Source organism: Oculina patagonica, chromosome 10 (genome assembly GCF_052425735.1).
Source record: "Oculina patagonica isolate OP01 chromosome 10, crgOcupat, whole genome shotgun sequence".
NCBI classification, from domain to species: domain Eukaryota; kingdom Metazoa; phylum Cnidaria; class Anthozoa; order Scleractinia; family Oculinidae; genus Oculina; species Oculina patagonica.
Window position 1 is genome coordinate 22,493,708 of NC_135767.1, and position 19,373 is coordinate 22,513,080.

The following is a 19,373-nucleotide window of genomic DNA, read 5'->3' on the forward strand; positions in this document are numbered from 1 at the left end:
ATAGTCCTGCAAGACGCAATTTGAAAAAATTGCCGTTTGTAGGTAATGGGTGGTTACGAGTAACGGGATGCACAAAAGAGGGAGTGGATAAATTTATAGGTATACCGTGCATAGAAATAAAAGATGGGTGGAAATAGTTTACCTTTATGAGAACAGCGTCTTAATTCTAAATCGTCGATATTCATATAGTTCCTGGAGTAATAACTTGTCGACTTGTTGTATTCGCCTTCAATCAGCAGTCTATATTCATTAACATCAGTGGAAAGGTCAATAGCAACTTTCCCCCAACTCGATACTTCGATGTCTTTTGCTTGCCAGATTAACTTCTGTTCAATGATTGGATATCTTCCTATGGAAAAAGGAAAGAACAATATAAAAAAAGACATTTAAAAACAATTATCTTGCCATGTTAAGGTTTTTATCGCCCCATTTTAAGGATTAAGGAGGCTCACAACGGTTTCCAGCACTTTTAAGCTCTTATACTTTGATAGGTCAGTACTACAAATCTTTATTAGTTGCTGCTACAATAATGATATCCAACAAATGTCCAATCATCGCTGCAAAGATGGAGAGCTGGAAAGTGCTGGAGACCATTGTGAGCCTCCTTAAAGCAGTGAGGTATACCAATTTTGGAAATGAGAAATGTCCACACTGAAGGTGCTGAGCCTACACGCAGACTTTAATTAAAGATTTTAACCCGAATACGAAACACTGAAATGCAGGACGAAAAAAATATTTTCCAATGATTTCTGAGCCCAAATCCTAAGTAGAAAACATTTATCGCGAGGTTAGAAGGCGTTTGGCCCAGGCGTTATATTTCTACTCTACATACTAAGTGAAGTTGGATCATAAATTGTTCTTGTCCGTCGTCCCCTGCGGGTTTCAGTGCAAAACTATAACTAATGAATATTTAAAATAGGAACATATTTTGCCTGACCTGTTTGTTTGTAGAGTGACAGTCTAGATCTTCCTTTTATTCCCATTCGGTAGAAGAACACCAAGGAGCATAACTGGGACAGATTTGTGATTCGCGGACTGATGATTGCAGCGCTTCCATTCACTCGTGGCCAGTAGTTTTCGTTACCGACGTAAAGCTGCTTTCCTGAAATAAAAAAAAAGATGATGGGATTCCACTGTAAATAGAATACACGGTAATATTCATTTTGCAGCGATTGCAGACTGTCAAAGAAACCCACAAATGTCTACTGCCAGATATATTTGCGTCTGAATCTCAGTTACCATAATTACTGACGTACCTTCTCTGGAGAGATATGAGTAGTCCGTTGTGTATTGCGGCCGTGAATAACTTTTTTTAATTTTCCATGTTGTCGTGACGTTAAGTCCATTGACTGACATGTTAGCGAATGTCTGCCAGCCACAAAAACCTGCCTGGAATGTACATGGCATATCTGCCGAGCCCCCAAAAAGGGTTAGTAAATAGTAAAGATGGTAAATTTTAAGCCCGGTAATTAATAATGAAGATAAATTGTTAAACAATGACACGAGTATGGAACAAAGAAAAAATCTGATTCCCCTACGGGAATCGAACCCATGGCCTTCCAGATACCGGTTGGGCGCTCTAACCTGCTGAGCTACGAGAGACTCGTGATGAGCAGGGCCATATTCTAGGTTGATGCGTGACACGCGTCCTGCATTCTGCTAGGATCAGCAATGTCGAAATGATCAAGTGTGTAGTAGATTTTTTCTTTGTCCCGAGCTCGTATCATTGTTGAACAATTCATCTTCATTAAAAAAGGGTTGTAAGTAATCTTCTATCACAGTCGTCACTTTAAAAAGTTCAATTAGGAGGAAACATTTTCCCGTTTACCTAAATTCCTGGCCTTTAACATCAGACTTGAGAGAATAAGGAGCAAAGGAAGCGCAAGTGCGCGATAAAATGAAAATAAGCAGAGTGATGTTTTTAATATTAAATTGGTCATTGCTTCACTGAGAAAAATGAAGAAACATCAAACAGCAGACACTGTGAACAAAATAACTCACCATTAATATTTACGTCTTCCACTTCAATGACCACTTGAGAATTGACATTACCAATCCACTGTACCAAAATTACATCACTTGGTATGTATAACTCTTTAAGTACAAGAGCTTTTATGTCATTATTTGACTTGTCCACGATCAAGTGGGTATTCGCAGTGCTGGTGGAGTCAAACACCCTTAGCGTCTGTGAGCCCTTGAAGAATAACAGAGTCAACTTAATTCCTTGGCCTTTGGGTACAGTTAAAGCTTTCTCACATTGTTCCTGCACCCTCATATTCTGCAATCTCGGAATGTCGAAATAAAGAAGCGTTTTATTCTTAACATTAACAAACTCTTCCTTATTGCAAAGAAATACTCGTCCATAGTGGACTCGAGGGACATTTTCCTCACTTTGTTCTTCAAATGCAATACCACGTTGGTTTCTTGATGACTTAGAACTCTCCACCAGAATGCTGCGTTTTGTTTGTACAAAGCTTATACCAGTTTCTCCAGTGTTAATAAATGTGCTGTTATTCAGATGTACATCCGTTTCTGGAAAGTAAATTCGTAAGCCCCCGGAAGTACAGTTTCTTATCATGATGGAATCCATCCTCGGTATATTTGTTACCGCTTCTATTGCTGGGACAGACATTCCATGGCGGTTGCCACAGTGTGAAAACTCAACGTGATCCAATACTGATTGCGTTTGGGACGCGTTTACATCTCGGGAGGATATAAAACGAATATTTCCCCAGGGCACACTTTGACATTTCACTACTTCTAAGGTACTGCTGTAGTTGAACGCTTGCTGCTCATTGGGGCATTCATGTAGAAATGTTTCGCTGCCATTGCAACGAAATTCCATAAGCCACGTCCCATTACGATTCCTAGTGAATACTTCTGCGTTGCCTTTGACAACAATTGGTGGACCATATCCAAGCTGTCTACAGACAACTGCGGTGGTGTTCCATGTAAGATTGCCACTAGAAGCAGAAACTAGTTTCCAAAAATTGTCATGGAACACTTCTACCCTTCCCTTCCATGGAAAATCTCCATCCACAAGTCGTACAGGTAGACTTGAATCTTTATTACTACCCGTAGGCTCCTTGACTGTGAAAATAACTGGCTTGGCAGACGTTCCATGAGCTTGGAGCGTTCCGGCAACAAGTATACTCATTCCAGGGGTTATCTTGACCGTGACACCCGCTTCTATGGTAAGCGTGACGTTGTCTAGTACGGTCAAATCCGACGTCACGCTGTATGGACTGTGAGAAGCCTTAAGTGTTAAAGACTCGAATAATCGCCCTGAAAGAACGCTTCTATGTTGCTTGAAATCGTGTTGTTCGACTGCAGTTAAAGTTGGGTCATCATCACTAAGCATGAATGGCCAATCATCGGCAATAGCAAAGTCGTAATTGTCATCAAAATCGGAAATCCTGTCACGCACTTCACTTCCGATCGCCGTACCCCACCAGTTGTGTGACACGTTTACAACGTCACTCGAAGAATAAGCAGGGACCCGAACACAAAGTTCCCTCAGGAACTTGGAGTTGTTAAGTTTGTTAAAGTGAAACTCTGTTTTCCTGTGATACAGGAGGCCAGAAAGAACAACCGAGCACGAATCTTCTGAAATTGAGGACTGTGATGAGTTATGAGGGCTATTTCCAGACAAAGTATTGTTTTTGAAGGTAAACTCCTTATTCTGAAACGATGGACGATGGCTATGCACCACTTGAAGCAGGAAAACACTCCCTGCCTTGTTTTGCGTGAAAGTGTTGCTCGTGAACTTAGCGTGTTCGTCCAAGCGACGGACTTCTATTAAGCTCTTATTTCCGCAATCGTTCTCATTGAAGACGTTGTCTGCTATGGAAATGGGGACATAAGCAGCTGTACCTTCAAGAAGCACACAGCGTCCTGAATTGTATTCGAAATCGTTGTCTTTGACGATAAAACTATTTGCTTCCCTTCGAATGTATATCACTGCTTTATCTGGGCACTGATTGGCCAGGAACGTATTGCCAGTGACAACGACAGTTGATCTATAGTTCGAGCCTGAGAGGGAAGCAGTTCCGAAAGCGATAACAGAAAAGCCTCGATTTTCGTTAAACGTGTTATTCAGGAATACCCACGTAGTCCATGCAGTTCCAGCGAGGATTTCAACAGTAGGACCTTGATTTCGAAAAAAGCTATTCGACTCGAACTTTAAGGTGACAGGTACGTGTCTGTACCAGTAATTGTAATAATAGTATACGGCTCCTTTCTTGTTCCAAGCGAATGTACTGGCAGTGACGAACAATCTTAGATACATTCTCCGATAGTAGCGTCGGATATAGAGCCCCCGGTCACCACTGTGTGTGATACTCGAGTTTACAATGCGGATTGTGCTCTTGATGTTAGAGTAAATATACATGCCCTGAAGAAGTGATCCGTTGATAACACAGTTCTCAATTGTAAATTCGTTATAGCCTAAGTACATACGATTTATCACAATTCCGCGCTTGTTCTGTTGAAGATTTATTGATGTGACCTTGACGACCTCGATACCAAGCGGCGAAAGTTGGATTCCGAATTCTTTGGAGTGAGTAATGTCCGTGTCAGTGACGCTGAGATATTTTAACAAGTTTCCTCCAATCAGGACACTCCCCCTGTGACTCTCGATAATCTTTGCTCGGGCTATGTTGATTTCTCCACCGACGTAATTAACTTGCTCACTTTCTATATATAACAGGTGGAAAAGAAAAGACATACATTAACTTTTCTAATCTTTATTATTGTGCAAAGTATACCTTTTTTCCTGAAGACTCGCTAAGGTGTTCGTTTGGCTAGCGTAAATGCTGGCAAAGGAGGATGATATAAAATAGAACTTAAATTTGTGAATTAGTGACTTACTTGTCTGAGAAAATGAAGATGTGTGAGACATTCTAAATATCTCGATTTTACATTGAAAGAAAAATGGCACGGACAGCCACAAGAGATCAGGGTCTCTTCATAATAGATTGTGGGAGCAAAGGCTCCAAAACCAGAAATGGACCTACGCGGGGAGGTTTGTACAAGATTACCTCAAGATAGCAGATGGAGTCGGGCTTGAAAACCTACCCAGTACCGAAATTTTTCATGCGAATACTTTCGACAGATAAACAGAAGAAAAGAAAAAACAACAAAAATGACAAACCTTTCACTGTATACACCAGAATGTTGATAGCGGCAAAATTCCTGTAATGGGGCTTATAAAAATCAAACACAATAGATGACTTGGTCGAGTTGAAGACAGGACGATCCTTCCACTGTAACGACTCAATCTCCCATGGCGAACCAACTGATGTATTAGTGCCATCGTACACGTGTAAGAAACCATAGTAACTGTACGAAATGTACAGAACCTGAATGACGAGTTTGTAACTGGGTTCTGTCTCCATAACATGCTGACACCTGAGCTGCAAGGTATAATCCAGTGCCTCTAACGTGAAGTGTAATACTTTGTTGGCCAATAGAAGAGTTTTGTTCGCTGAGCAGACGTGGAAAGTCTTGTACACATCTGGGCTGGCCATTTTAGCAGTTAAAATGTTAAGTTTATCCCAGGTACTCTCGTAAACAAAACCATTGCCGTAGTTCCTTGTCAAGTTTGCGTCTGTAAGTGTTAGGGAAGGAGAGCGTGAGAGGACACCGTGAGATTTTGTGTGTGATACAGAAGAATGTGGCATTAACGACTGGTTGTGAAACAAGCTCTGGTATACCACTTGTACGCCAATACCCACTGAATTGTTTATGAAAATGTTACTTATATTATGATGGTAGAAATCAACTTTGAGAGCTGCACCAGGAATTTGGATATCGCTACGATAAGCATACCCAGCATCGTGTATTTCCAGGTGATGCAACGAGCTTTTATAGTTTGACATTGCTAGATGAAGCCCCGCCCAGTTGTAATGCTGACAGTAGACATGCACAGTATATCCCCGACAGGTAGGTCCATAACTCCAGGTATTAGCACTGCAATTCATTATATCACTATCAAGGTTCTTATCGCAGACAACGTTGTGGACGAAGCCAGGTTCCTGAGCAGGGGCAGACCGCCATCTGTAGGTGTAATAGTAAAGATCGAGTTGCTGGCAAATGATTTTTGCCTCATTGGTGAACGATCTCCAGTAACGCAAACACATCGGCCACCATGTATCGTTGACCAAAAATTCCACTCTACCTTCCCACGGTCCAGCTCCTCTACCTAGACGAAATCTTCCTTGATGTTGCTTCTTCACAAATTTCACTTTTTCATTTCCAGTTCCATCTAGATGTAGCGTTCCTTGAACAACCATAGCTGACCTGGAAGGGAACTGTAGCGTTACATTTTTCGGTATTACCAACGAACCATTGGTCAGGATAATGATGTCATCTCGGACTTCGTATGACGAGACAGCGGTTGACAAGGTCAGTTGTCTATCCACTATTCCGCCAATACGTGAACCTCTCAGAAAACATGATGGTCTTGGAACACTGGAACCAATTGCTTTTGTCCTGTTTGCGGAAAGAAGGTATGGAAAGAAATCCACTGGAGATAATTGAACCCTGTGTTGAAAGTCAAAGATTCTGTCCACGATTTCGCATTCCTTTGTTGTTCCCCACCAATTGAAATTCGCGTCAATAACTCGTTGGTGATCGTGACGTAGAGTAGAGAGCTGGAAAGCAAAGTATGTGTTTTCCAAAATGTTTTCGCGCAAGGTATAACTACCTTCTTTGAGAACAATAACTGCGCGAGTTGTCGAGCGTCGGAAAAATCTTGGAAAAAGGTCTTTCGTGGCGGCTTTGTTGTCTTGGAAAGTATTGTTTCTTACGACAGCAGAACGCGTTTCAGGGAACGAACTGAAGTCGATAAATAAAACGTTTTCAGCGCGGTTCTTCATGAATATGTTTTTATCTATTTTCACGTTAACAGGGTTACTTTTGTAGTTTGCACCACAGTTGTTGTTGTCGATCAAAGTCAGTACTTTATCCGTGTTGTTCATAAACGTGTTTGCTTCAATTACCGCATCTATGCCAAGAAAACCTGTGCAATAGACGTAAAATGCATTACCTTTGTTTTCTTCAAAATGGTTGTTCGTCACAATAGTCTCTGCTCTTCTCGGTTTTAGTGAGTTATAGCGCCAGTTGCAAGAGTCTGGAGACAAGAAGATGCCTCCTTTGTTGTTTCGCACAATCTGGTTCTTGGTTATTGCAATGGTAACGTTGACGACTGACTCGCTCCAGTACTGACACTCAGGGCCAAGCTTGACTCCGTATTGGGCATTGTTAATTATGGTGCTCTCTTTTAAACTAAAATACGTGAATTGATGTCTTGGTGGTGCATTCCAATATGAATTTCTGACATCAAACAAACTAATACCATGCCTCAAATTGGAATTTGCGGTGCAATTGAAGAACACATGAGTTCCCCCCTGGTTTGATATGCAGCAACCATCTTCTTTGTTGTTTGACAAATTAGAAAACCTGAAGTTAGATGACACTTTGCCATCATAAATCCTAATCCCGCTGTATGTGTTTGAAACTGCAGTGATATTTCGAAATTCAACCTCTCCGGCACCATTAGTGATTTCAAATCCGTTTTTAGCGTTTTTTGTGAACGCCGAGTTCGACACGTTGCGCTAAAGCGACATCTTCAGATAAAACCCACGGTATTGGAAAAAACAGGAAGCTACTTTTTAAGATTTCAAGACCGTTTGCGCCGTTGTTAATTAAGTGTGTATCGGTAGCTGTTAATATTCCGAAAAATTGTTTAACAGTCACGCCATCTCCTTTATTGCGAAAGGCAGAAGTTGTGGAAATCTTCGTCTTTCCTGTGACGCCTTCTAAGAATACGCCGTTTCCATGGTTATCGTTAAATGTGCAGTTGGATATGACGACAGAGGAAACATCTGAAAAGAAAAATGGCAATTTGTAACGTAGCTTAACACTGGTGACGAAAGTTGAGGAATAATACTGCTCTTCAAGAGTCCCATTATTTGTTATTCCCAGTCTCAGTTTCTCAAATCCCGTTTTACCAGCAAAAATTTGCCCAAATCCCAGTTCCCATTTTACCCCTTCAGGGCAGTCCATTAGCACTCACTGACCGTCGGTTAACAAGCTGAAAGTCCACGTGAGTTGACTCAGTTGCCTCTCATACAAGTGAATTTTTTTCGAACCTAACAAAAACTTTAGTATACAGGTATAAGTCCTAGTCCTTGTCCTATCAGAACGCGCGGTCTTCTGTAATAGCGCTTGGTGGTTAGACGTCTACTCTCGTCTACTTAGCTTTTACAGAAATGTAACTTCTTAGAGTATGTAATATCATAGAACTGAGAGAATTGGTACAGCCAAATAGTTGTAAAAGTGGATGACTTATCAATTTTTATACATTTCACTGCATTAAAAATTTCAGATCCTACGTGTAACAACATTAGAAATGTGCAAATTCTTATTTGCCCTCCTACCTTGAACGTCCGTGATAAGGAATTTCACTCTGGCATCTTTTCTGCCCGCATTGTATCGAAATCTTATGTAGAGTTCGTGACTAGAGCTTGAGGATGGTGTGACAAGCTGATTGACACCTGCCAGTTCGGTCACTGACGAGAACATAGTCGCGTTTGTTGTGTTACCGTCGTATAACTTCAACTCGAACTTCTCACCAGTCATGGAATGATAATACACGGTTAAACGGCATCCTGATTGACTTCTAATAATCTGTTAAAAAACCAGCATGACAAACAAAATTAATATAAACATTAATTTTATGGTGGAAAGCTCAAACATTAAACATTAAACATTAATTATGTGGTGGAAAGCTCGTCGTGGTTGTCCAGCAAGGGACTCCTGTAAAACACCCCAGAGTGGACGAGGCGAGGATGCTCGTCATCTCGTTGAGAGGATCAAATTGCAGATTTAGGTTTTGCTTAGGGTGTTCAGCACAATATGCCTTTGTGTTTATTCATCATGGTATCTCCGAGGGCTGCACACAATTAAATAAAAACCTCGTCATACTATGTTGATGGTATTTTTTTATCTTATATAAAATCTTTAAATTTTCTTCATAGATAACACCTTCGCTGGTACCCGGCCGTTTATACTAATGGGTAAAGAGAGGCACTGAAAGAGTAAAGAGTCTTGCCCAACGGCAACACAAAGTAAGCACCCCAGCCAAGGCTCGAACCAGGACTATTCAATCAGGAGTTCAGTGCACTAACCATCAGGCCGCCGCACCTCCGCTTAACAAATAGATTCCATTTTGCCGTGCGTCTGTTCAGTTATAGATCACAGATGACTTCAAAATGTGGTAAGAACAAAAAAGTGGCCCACGAGCCGTTAGGCGAGTGGGTCACTGATGTTCTTACCACATTTTGAAGTCATCTGTGATATATAACTGAACAGACCCACGGCAAAATGGAATCTTTTTGTTTTATACAATAACAAAAGACTTCAGTACACGTCAGTGTATTAAAGCAATGCTGCTACCGGTGACCTAAAGTTGTTTTCATTTCACGATAAAGTTTTCCGTGACCACGAAACACTGTTAAACCGATTTAATAAACAGAATAATGGAAAATTAAAACATCATTGAAAAAACTAACCTTTATTCCATTTGGAAAGTTGTACAAATTTGTAAGTTTTAACATTAGCGTTCAACCACCATTCATGGATTTCCCATGGCGTCGTCCAACTTATCAACATCGGACAAACTCTTACAGATTTCGATAATTTCTCGAACCATTCACTGTCTACTTCAAGCTTGTTTAGCCCAGTTAAATGTTTCAAAAGGTAACTGTTACTTGGCGGATTGTTTCTCACTGTAGATCTATAAATAAGCTGAGCTTTTTTGTTTTGTTGTGGCCCGCCAGTTTTGAAAAACTTTGCCGACAACACTGATTTGGACTATGAACTCTGATCACGCGCGCGAGTCACACCACGCAGTGACGTCATCTGTGCGTCTGTACTCTAATAGATGACAGGCATAAACCAATCACAACGCGCGCAGTAGCTCGGCTATTGTATAATTCTTTATAGACTTTAGCTCTTATCTGCGTGTTTTTTTTACTATCACAGATGTAGTGGATTCGCAGATCGAACCATGGATGATTCGAATTTAACCCAAGACAACAAAGAACATCGCCATTACAGACTCGTGCACTTTTAATCGTCAACTTCCAGTATGCATGCTGAGTAATTATAAACATGGAGGGTGGGGAGGGTAGAACTTAACATACACTACAACATTGCCTCTGTCAATTAAGATTATTATGTGTTAACTGCCACAAACCAATGAATTGTTGGAACAGCCTGACCAAGTTTAAGGAGTAACAGGCTGCGATGGAATAGTGTGTTATCCAGGGAAAATAACAAAAACGCTTGACCATTTATGCTACAAAAATCCCTGTTAATACTTGGACAAAAAGCTTTAACCGGTACCTTATACTTCGTAAAGTAACCCAACGTCTTACCTTGCCACAATCGACATTCGTTCTTGTCTTACCCAACGCTTCGAAAATGACTGGAAATGCTGTAGCATTCACATCCGCAGAACAGAAATCCACTGGATCAGGAAGTGTTTCGCTGTAAGATAACCCGTCTCCATGTGTTGTGTTATCTACTGCCGTGTTCTCAATCTTAATTGCCTTTGATCTGCCTTTGATCTGGATGCCCGTCACCAGGCTGTCTCTGATTCTGGTATTGCTAATAATCAGCGGGGAACTTGTGTTGTCGGACTTCACTCCATATACAGAGCTTTCAATGATCACTTGCTCAAGATTTGGAACAAATTCACTGCCCTTTATCGCTTCGTAGGCCTGGGATACGTCCACGTACCGAAGAGATGAAGAATTTTTTGATTCGGAAAAGTCGATTCCCTTCCAGTAATTTTCGCGTCCAAGCAACTTCACCAGGCTGTAGCATTCTATTCCAATATCCTCAGAATGACCTTAACGATAGGAAAAAATATCATTACAGCTAAATTAAAAAGACATGCTCGAGAACAACCTGGCTTCTGAAAAAAATTGGGACGGGGTGGGGGGATGGTTTTGGAAAGTTAACGACGTAACAACCGCAGAAATCCCTGGCTCAGGTGATGAATTGTTGAGTGACTAGTAGGTAGTATACAAAGACAAGCCCCCACTTATGCCCAACACTTTCGGCTTGATACGAGTCGAACATTATGTCTTACAAACTTAGTTGTGTCGACTGGACAAACAGAGTTGTTCAGTGGAAAAAATGCATCTCCTTAATGACGTGCATTTGTCACTAGACAACCCTTTTTGTTCTATCGACACAACTTGTCCTATAATACGACTCTAAAACGTATTTTTCGACTGGTATCATGGCGACAGTATTGGACAACCCTCGAGAGACAAGTGGACTCCTGGCTCAGCTTTTCTCGAGGTACCTTTCAGTGATTGATTTGTACTTTGTTCGTGTATCAATGTACAGACTTTCCACGAAACTGCCGGATCTTACCAAAACGTTACAGATCAAAAGGCGCAAAGCCAAGAATTAATAGCAGGTGATCTTCCCAATCCTTTGTGTTTCTCTGAATCAAGCCAGATGAACTCAATTGACATCGTGTCGGCTCTTATAATGTTCTGCATGAGCGAAATGAAACCTTCTGAACTACAATGAGTTTGGTTGGGGCTTTTACAAAAGTAGACGTCATTGAAAACCTCTCGACCCGAATTATAATAATAATAATAACAACTTTATTTAATGAGGGTTACACATTACAGTTAAAAACTGAAAAACCTGTGGCCCTCCCCTAGAATAAAAGTTAATACTACTACCATAACGAGCCGCAAGTTCTTAGCAACCGAAAACAGACCTCTGGATCCCGCAGAGATAGAGGTTTTTTACTCCTCTATCTCAGCGTGAAGTCCAGTAGCTTGCAGCATTCCATTGTAACAATATCCCTGCCATTAATCGTTTCTGTTCTACTAAATGTGCGAACTTTAGCGCGAATGTGTCATAATCCTGAAACGTGAGAATGTGTATATAATTAAAAATTCTATTTTGGTCATAAAAAAGCTTCAGAGAAATACAAGACGTTTGATGTTCGGAACATTACATATTTGGCACAATTAGTTTTAGTTTGGGAAGAATGCGAGCGGTCTTCTTTTACTCCAGTTATTTCACGGAGCGAGTTTAAAAGTTTAAAAGCGAAATACTTCTTGAACGAACTCTTTGATTTTCTCATTTTTAACTGCTCGTGTACGGACTTATCTCTATAGAAATGTATTTTTCAAGTTGTGTCTAGATACCCGGCAGCGCTATGTACCCGGCAGTCAGAATTTCTTACCGTTTTTCTAAGAATACTCGAACGAAACACCTATCGAATCTGCTACACCGAATTGCACACTTTTTCTCAACAAATATCGCAGCCCATAGCACAAAGCGTTTGGCGGAGGAAGTTCATCGGTGAGAAATTTCATCTACTTATATTAATTCGTTGGCATTTCAAAACAAAGATCGAATTTTAGATTTTCATTCTTTCATTGATGTTTTTCTGATCTCACTAAACTACTTATTGATGTGAATGCATGGCCCATATTTCCCGCGGAGAACTAACAGTCTTTACAATGTAAAAGTACACAAACTATGTTGATCATGACTTTTGCAGATTTGGCGGCTCCTAAAAGAGCCATTTTTGGCGACCTACAAACGTCCAAAACGACAAAAGCAGGGCGCGGTGGCTCATCAGTAAAAGAGCCGTTTTGGGGGCAGTGCTGCTGGACTGGAGACAGGATATGCTTTATTTTATACACCAGCTGTACAAACGAGCCGCTAACAGGATTTCAGCAACTGCTTCGCTGTGTTCTTCCCCTCTTGATGTTCCTACCATAGACCGAACAATATTAAAGTTCCCCTGAATCAGTCTGTATTGTTCTCTGAACGTACTGTTGCACGTCCTGTGCTGCCACTTATTGCAGCCATCACATTGAAGGGCTTCTTGGTGCGCGTTTACGAATTTTTTGCGCTTTTTGTACATTTTTTTTGTTTTGTTTTTCATTTTACTTTAAAGCTTTCCATTACAGTTCAAATGAATGAATGACGAGAACTGCGAGTAGAGTCTCGTCAAGAGTCGAAATACTAGTCATTTCATTGGTTGATGTTAATGTTGATACCAGGGCTAAACTTGGGGAAGCCCTAAGCTTTGAAGTTTGTATATCCCAGAAATACTCAGGCATGCAATGCCGGATGACAGGACTAACAGTCGGAATAACCAAAGAGGATATATAACACTTGCCTAAGCCTCGATCTCATGTGCGAAACAAAATACTCTATAAGGTTATATATCCCTGAAGCACTCAGGCATACAATGATGCCAGGACTCCAAATTGGAATAACCAAAGAGGAAGTATAACACTTGCCTAAGCCTCGATCTCATGTGCAAATCAAAATATTAAAAAAAGTTATATATCCCTGAAGCACTCAGGCATACAATGATGCCAGGACTCCAAATTGGAATAACCAAAGAGGATATATAACACTTGCCTAAGCCTCGATCTCATGTGCGAAACAAAATACTAAATAAGGTTATATATCCCTGAAGCACTCAGGCATACAATGATGCCAGGACTCCAAATTGGAATAACCAAAGAGGAAGTATAACACTTGCCTAAGCCTCGATCTCATGTGCGAAACAAAATACTAAATAAGGTTATATATCCCTGATGCACTCAGGCATACAATGATGCCAGGACTCCAAATTGGAATAACCAAAGAGGATATATAACACTTGCCTAAGCCTCGATCTCATGTGCAAAACAAAATACTAAATAAGGTTATATATCCCTGAAGCACTCAGGCATACAATGATGCCAGGACTCCAAATTGGAATAACCAAAGAGGAAGTATAACACTTGCCTAAGCCTCGATCTCATGTGCGAAACAAAATACTAAATAAGGTTATATATCCCTGAAGCACTCAGGCATACAATGATGCCAGGACTCCAAATTGGAATAACCAAAGAGGATATATAACACTTGCCTAAGCCTCGATCTCATGTGCGAATCAAAATATTAAAAAAAGTTATATATCCCTGAAGCACTCAGGCATACAATGATGCCAAGACTCCAAATTGGAAAAACCAAAGAGGATATATAACACTTGCCTAAGCCTTGATGTCATGTGCGAATCAAAATATTAAATAAGGTTATATATCCCTGAAGCACTCAGGCATACAATGATGCCAGGACTCCAAATTGGAATAACCAAAGAGGATATATAACACTTGCCTAAGCCTCGATGTCATGTGCGAATCAAAATATTAAAAAAAGGTTAAATATCCCTGAAGCACTCAGGCATACAATGATGCCAGGACTCCAAATTGGAAAAACCAAAGAGGATATATAACACTTGCCTAAGCCTTGATGTCATGTGCAAATCAAAATATTAAATAAGGTTATATATCCCTGAAGCACTCAGGCATACAATGATGCCAGGACTCCAAATTGGAATAACCAAAGAGGAAGTATAACACTTGCCTAAGCCTCGATCTCATGTGCGAAACAAAATACTAAATAAGGTTATATATCCCTGAAGCACTCAGGCATACAATGATGCCAGGACTCCAAATTGGAATAACCAAAGAGGAAGTATAACACTTGCCTAAGCCTCGATCTCATGTGCGAATCAAAATATTAAGAAAAGTTATATAACCCTGAAGCACTCAGGCATACAATGATGCCAGGACTCCAAATTGGAAAAACCAAAGAGGATATATAACACTTGCCTAAGCCTTGATGTCATGTGCAAATCAAAATATTAAAAAAAAAGGTTATATATCCCTGAAGCACTCAGGCATACAATGATGCCAGGACTCCAAATTGGAATAACCAAAGGGGATATATAACACTTGCCTAAGCTTTGATGTCATGTGCATGCAATGATGCCAGGACTCCAAATTAGACCAGCCAAAGAGGATATGTAACACTTGCCAAAGCTTCGATGTCATGTGCGAATGAAAATATTAAGTTAGTTTATATATCCCTGAAGCACTCAGGCATGTAACAATGCCAGGACTCCAAGTTGGACAAACCAAAGAAGATATTTAACACTTGCTTAAGCTTAGATTCCATGAGCAAATCAAAATATATTTATATTAAATAAATTTCAATATCTTGGAAGCACTTATATTTGGTATGCAGTGATACCTGGACTTTAAGTTTGCCAAGCCAAGGAGGATATATAACACTTGCCTAAGCTTTGATGTCATGTACGAATCAAAATAATAAATAAGTTTGTATGTCCCAGAAGCACTTTGGCATGCAATGATGAGCAAACCAGACAGGATATATAATGATCGCATAATTTTTCAAGTTACACTTCTCCAAAGTTATTCCTTATCAAATCCTGGTTTAGCCAGAAAAAATATATATTAAGCCTGACTATTGTCACTCATGGATTTTTCTTCTTACTGGAGAATATTAATTTTATATGCTGGTAATGCATGAACAATGTTACCCTGCATAGCTCCTAGTATTTACTTTACCAAAACGATCGGCGCTAGTATTGTTGTGGCTGCAGTCGCTGTTCGTCAAATTTTGGCCGATCTTCGGCCAATTAGTTTTGTCCACCAGCCAAATATGCTTCTTTTAGACGCTGTCTTTTTATTTTCTGTCGAAAATAGGCCTGAGGAACAAAGCCGAGGGAATTAATAGGCTATAGATACCTCTTTCTTGTGTACGTGTCGATGAAAAGCCCGCCATTTTTTAGGTTTCTGAAATCGACCATGGCAAATTCGCTCAAAAGGCTTGAAACCAATGGGCCACATCAATTATCCACAGGAACACTGGATATTTAAGGATTCAGGGGATTCAGTACCATTTCCATGATTTGCACGTCGGAGTGCTGCAGAATCCATTCTGAACAGGACTCGATCGAAATGAAGACAAATTTAACGCGCGCCGTTGTCAGGAAAATCTGTAATCCAATCTCAACAAATGTCAAAAGAACAATTCAGCCGCTTGAAATAAACGGGAATGCCTCCAAACAGCCGCTTCACATGTGATTGTACTAAAGTGTTAAAACTCTCGGCCGGTAAAACCACAAATCACATGCGATGATAGCTTCTGAGCCGGCCTATGACGTCACTTCATAGCAACCAGACCGTGCGAATTTTTGAACTTCCGGTTACTTGTGGCTCGTTATGAATATATTATCAATAAAAAAAAAGAAAACAGATAAAATAGATAAAAACTAGATAAAAATACAAACAATAATTTGGGTGTGACAGTATAAAAAATTTAAAAATTATGACATGGGAAAGCTATCTAAGTCGGCATAACCTTCCTTAATAAAATTACTATAATTATGTTTAAAGGCCTTAATGCTAGTGCTAGTTCTAATATATATAGGCAAAGAGTTCCAACATTTAGTGGCTGAAACAAGAAAAGTTCTTCCACCTTCCGTTTCACGGTTATACCGAGGACAGCGTAAAGTAATATCACCATAGCGCGAGGTTCTGGTGGACATGTCATTGACACTTACAAGTCTGTTCCTTAAATACTCTGGGCATTGTCCATTTAGGCATTTGTAAATTATCACATCCACAGCTTGAATTCTCGATTGGACTTTTGCTGTGGTTCTCTAAGTTGTCTGCAGTTAAAATCTGATCCAAATTGCGACATAAGCAAGGGTTTTGTATCTCTCCCGGCTGAAATATCCGGAACAGCTCATCAATACTACCGTCCGTTGTTTTGTTAGTTCAAAGACCGAAGATCGACAACCAATACCAGCCACTGGCGAGAGTCCAACAGTTCGAATAGTACTACCCTTCAAAGATCAGGATTCTGCAGATTTTGTACTGAAACAACTCAACGACCTAAGCCAGAAAACGCGCACAGTCATTCAACCAGTTTTTGTTAGCAACAAAATCGAACAAAAGCTTAAAGTACAAGAGAAAAAACCACCTATTGTAAACCAGCAGTGTGTTGTATACAGATTTAAACGCGACTTGTGTGATGCAAGTTATGTAGGATATACACTGAGGCATTTACATCAGCGCGTGGACGAGCACAAGAACAAAAAATCATCTATTGGCAAGCATTATAGAGACAAACACTGTATTGTCCCAAAACACCTTGACAAACAGTTTCATGTCATCAAGAAGTGCAAGAATAAGTTTGATTGTTTAGTGCATGAAATGCTAGTAATCAGAGAATTGTCACCATCTCTGAATGTCCAATCAGACTCAATCCGAACCAAACTATTTGCGTGACATTGCATATTTTATTATGTTAATCTTAAGCGAACTTTTTCTGACAGTTTATTCTTTTCATTTGTTAACTTGATAATGGAGTTATGACGACTCCGAAACGTCGTTCGTTATTATCGTTTATTTTTACTTGCCTAAATTGCGACATGTTATGTTTTTTAAAGGTAATTAAAACAAAAACCTTCATCTTCCAACTGTGAAGAAAATCAAATGTTTCCTTTTATTTTATCAATATTTTGTCAAGCAGAATGGTAGAGTTTAAACGCACCAAGTGTAAATGCAAGGTATTACAGTAGTGTAGTGGCACAAAAGACGATTTATCTTATGACGTCCTACGCTACAACGCTTGCCATTCGTTACTACGGACGCGCCAAATCCTACGTGCCCGAAAATGTTAAGGAGTAAGAAGGATAAAGCTCCCCGCTTTGTCTATTTGACTCACCACAATTATGGACTCTGATTCCCCGATGTTTACACTCTAGCAACCTCTTCTCAGTCCCCTGGCAGTCTACATCGTCCAACGAAATTGGCCCGTTTCCCCTGCCATGTCTGTAGTATCTTGTGGCTCCCAGAAAGCCCAGCTGTCTGCAAGCAACCTGTGATAGATCATTGAAAACAGAGTAACCTGTGCAAGTTTTTATTAATAACCAGTCCTAACTGTATATTGCACCTTACTGATACACATTCCCCTAAGTGGTCTCCATTCCTTCCCTTATATAGAAAGTACAAAAAGATGAAAGCTCTCGTTAACCTTAACCAACCTATTTCTGGAGTATGGCCGCCATGTTGGGGCGACGTCGGCGACGTCTTTGCTAGGCGCACGCGCCCGCAAATCATGCCGCTAGCCATGATGACCATCAAAAACCAAAAACATGGTTCTGTAAATTTCTATGGGTATGGGTCTCTGCTCTGCGGCCCTTCGGGCTTCTGGGAGCCCCGCTACAAACTTAACTTCCAAAAAATGACAAATGTATGCTGGAGAACAAGAATTAGACTTCTAATTCTTCTAAGTAACAAAACGAAGGACCAATCAGTAAATCAATTTACTGTTTTGTCACGCTTTTACGCATTCAACATGAGGAGCCGCAAGCGATATTTTTTGGTGCGCTGTTGGAAGCCGTTGTTGCTATAGACGCCAATTGTTTCACGCAGAGGCCTTCTCATTGTGGTTACGGCAGGTGTTGTAATATGTCAAAAATGCTGTGGATCGAATGATCGGAATTACGAAAGATCAATTTTCTTTCTAGGCGGCAGAATAAATTATAATATTTCGCGGGAACATGTATACCTGGCGGCAATTCACAATTAGTTTTGCTTGAGCTGATTTATTTCGAGCTACTTGATGACTTCGATTTCGTAAGGCGGGATGTTCTTGAGGTAGGAATTTTCGCTTATGACAAGATAATCGGTTTGTGGATCGATACTGAAAAGCATGTTTTGGCAAAGTCGAAATGGCTATCTGATCCGGGCGCTGGTGCCGTCGACAAAATCATTCGCCTCTCAAAACATTATATTTCGAGATCTTGTTGATGGGTGCCGATGTACATAGCTTTCCCTTTGGAGGGGCATGATAAATCGTTCGGGCATCGACGAAAAAGGCCTGTTTCATTCTTGTGCGAAAGCACGCGCTCAATATGTGTGCAACCCATCGAGTTGATTTTATTTAGCTCACTCTTCGTCCATTCGGTTTCCGGCCATCGTGAAGGAGGATTCCAGGTAAGTCAGTTACATTGTATATCAAAAAGTATCCGGCAAAGGAAAGTTAATAGCCATGCATAACTTAAATGAAAATAATCCATTCAATAATAATGCTCATTACTGTAATTTCGATTACCAAAACACTGATTTGCTAGAAATTATAGTTTATAGCCATTTAAGCAACGCTGAATTCTACTCTTCAGTAAATCGGTAAATTTGTTTGCGTGCTATATGCTACAGCATAACCCACTGCACTGGCCACATATCAACCAGACCAACGGTAGTAACGATTATTAATCATGTTAATTTGAGATATCAATATGATTTCCTTTGTACGTCGGTATGGTCCTACACATTAAGCGGTACTATTAAATAAATAGCCAGAGGTACTAATCATACATTTCGATGTAATATAAAAGAACTACTCACGCAGCTTAATGTTTTTGTCCATCAGAACTGGCGGGCGACACG

The 19,373-nt window shown here is 40.3% G+C and overlaps 1 protein-coding gene across 1 annotated transcript in view; it reads right to left on the minus strand.

Annotated features, from left to right (window-relative positions):
- LOC144667356 (uncharacterized) overlaps positions 1–19,373 on the minus strand; it is a 44,537-nt gene that overhangs the window by 23,218 nt on the left and 1,946 nt on the right. Inside the window, 9 exon segments of the mRNA XM_078528741.1 lie at positions 143–349; positions 938–1,102; positions 1,257–1,409; positions 2,002–4,695; positions 5,153–7,665; positions 7,667–7,886; positions 8,442–8,691; positions 10,443–10,918; positions 17,647–17,800. Of these exon segments, the coding sequence (XP_078384867.1) occupies positions 143–349; positions 938–1,102; positions 1,257–1,409; positions 2,002–4,695; positions 5,153–7,665; positions 7,667–7,886; positions 8,442–8,691; positions 10,443–10,918; positions 17,647–17,800 (6,832 nt within the window).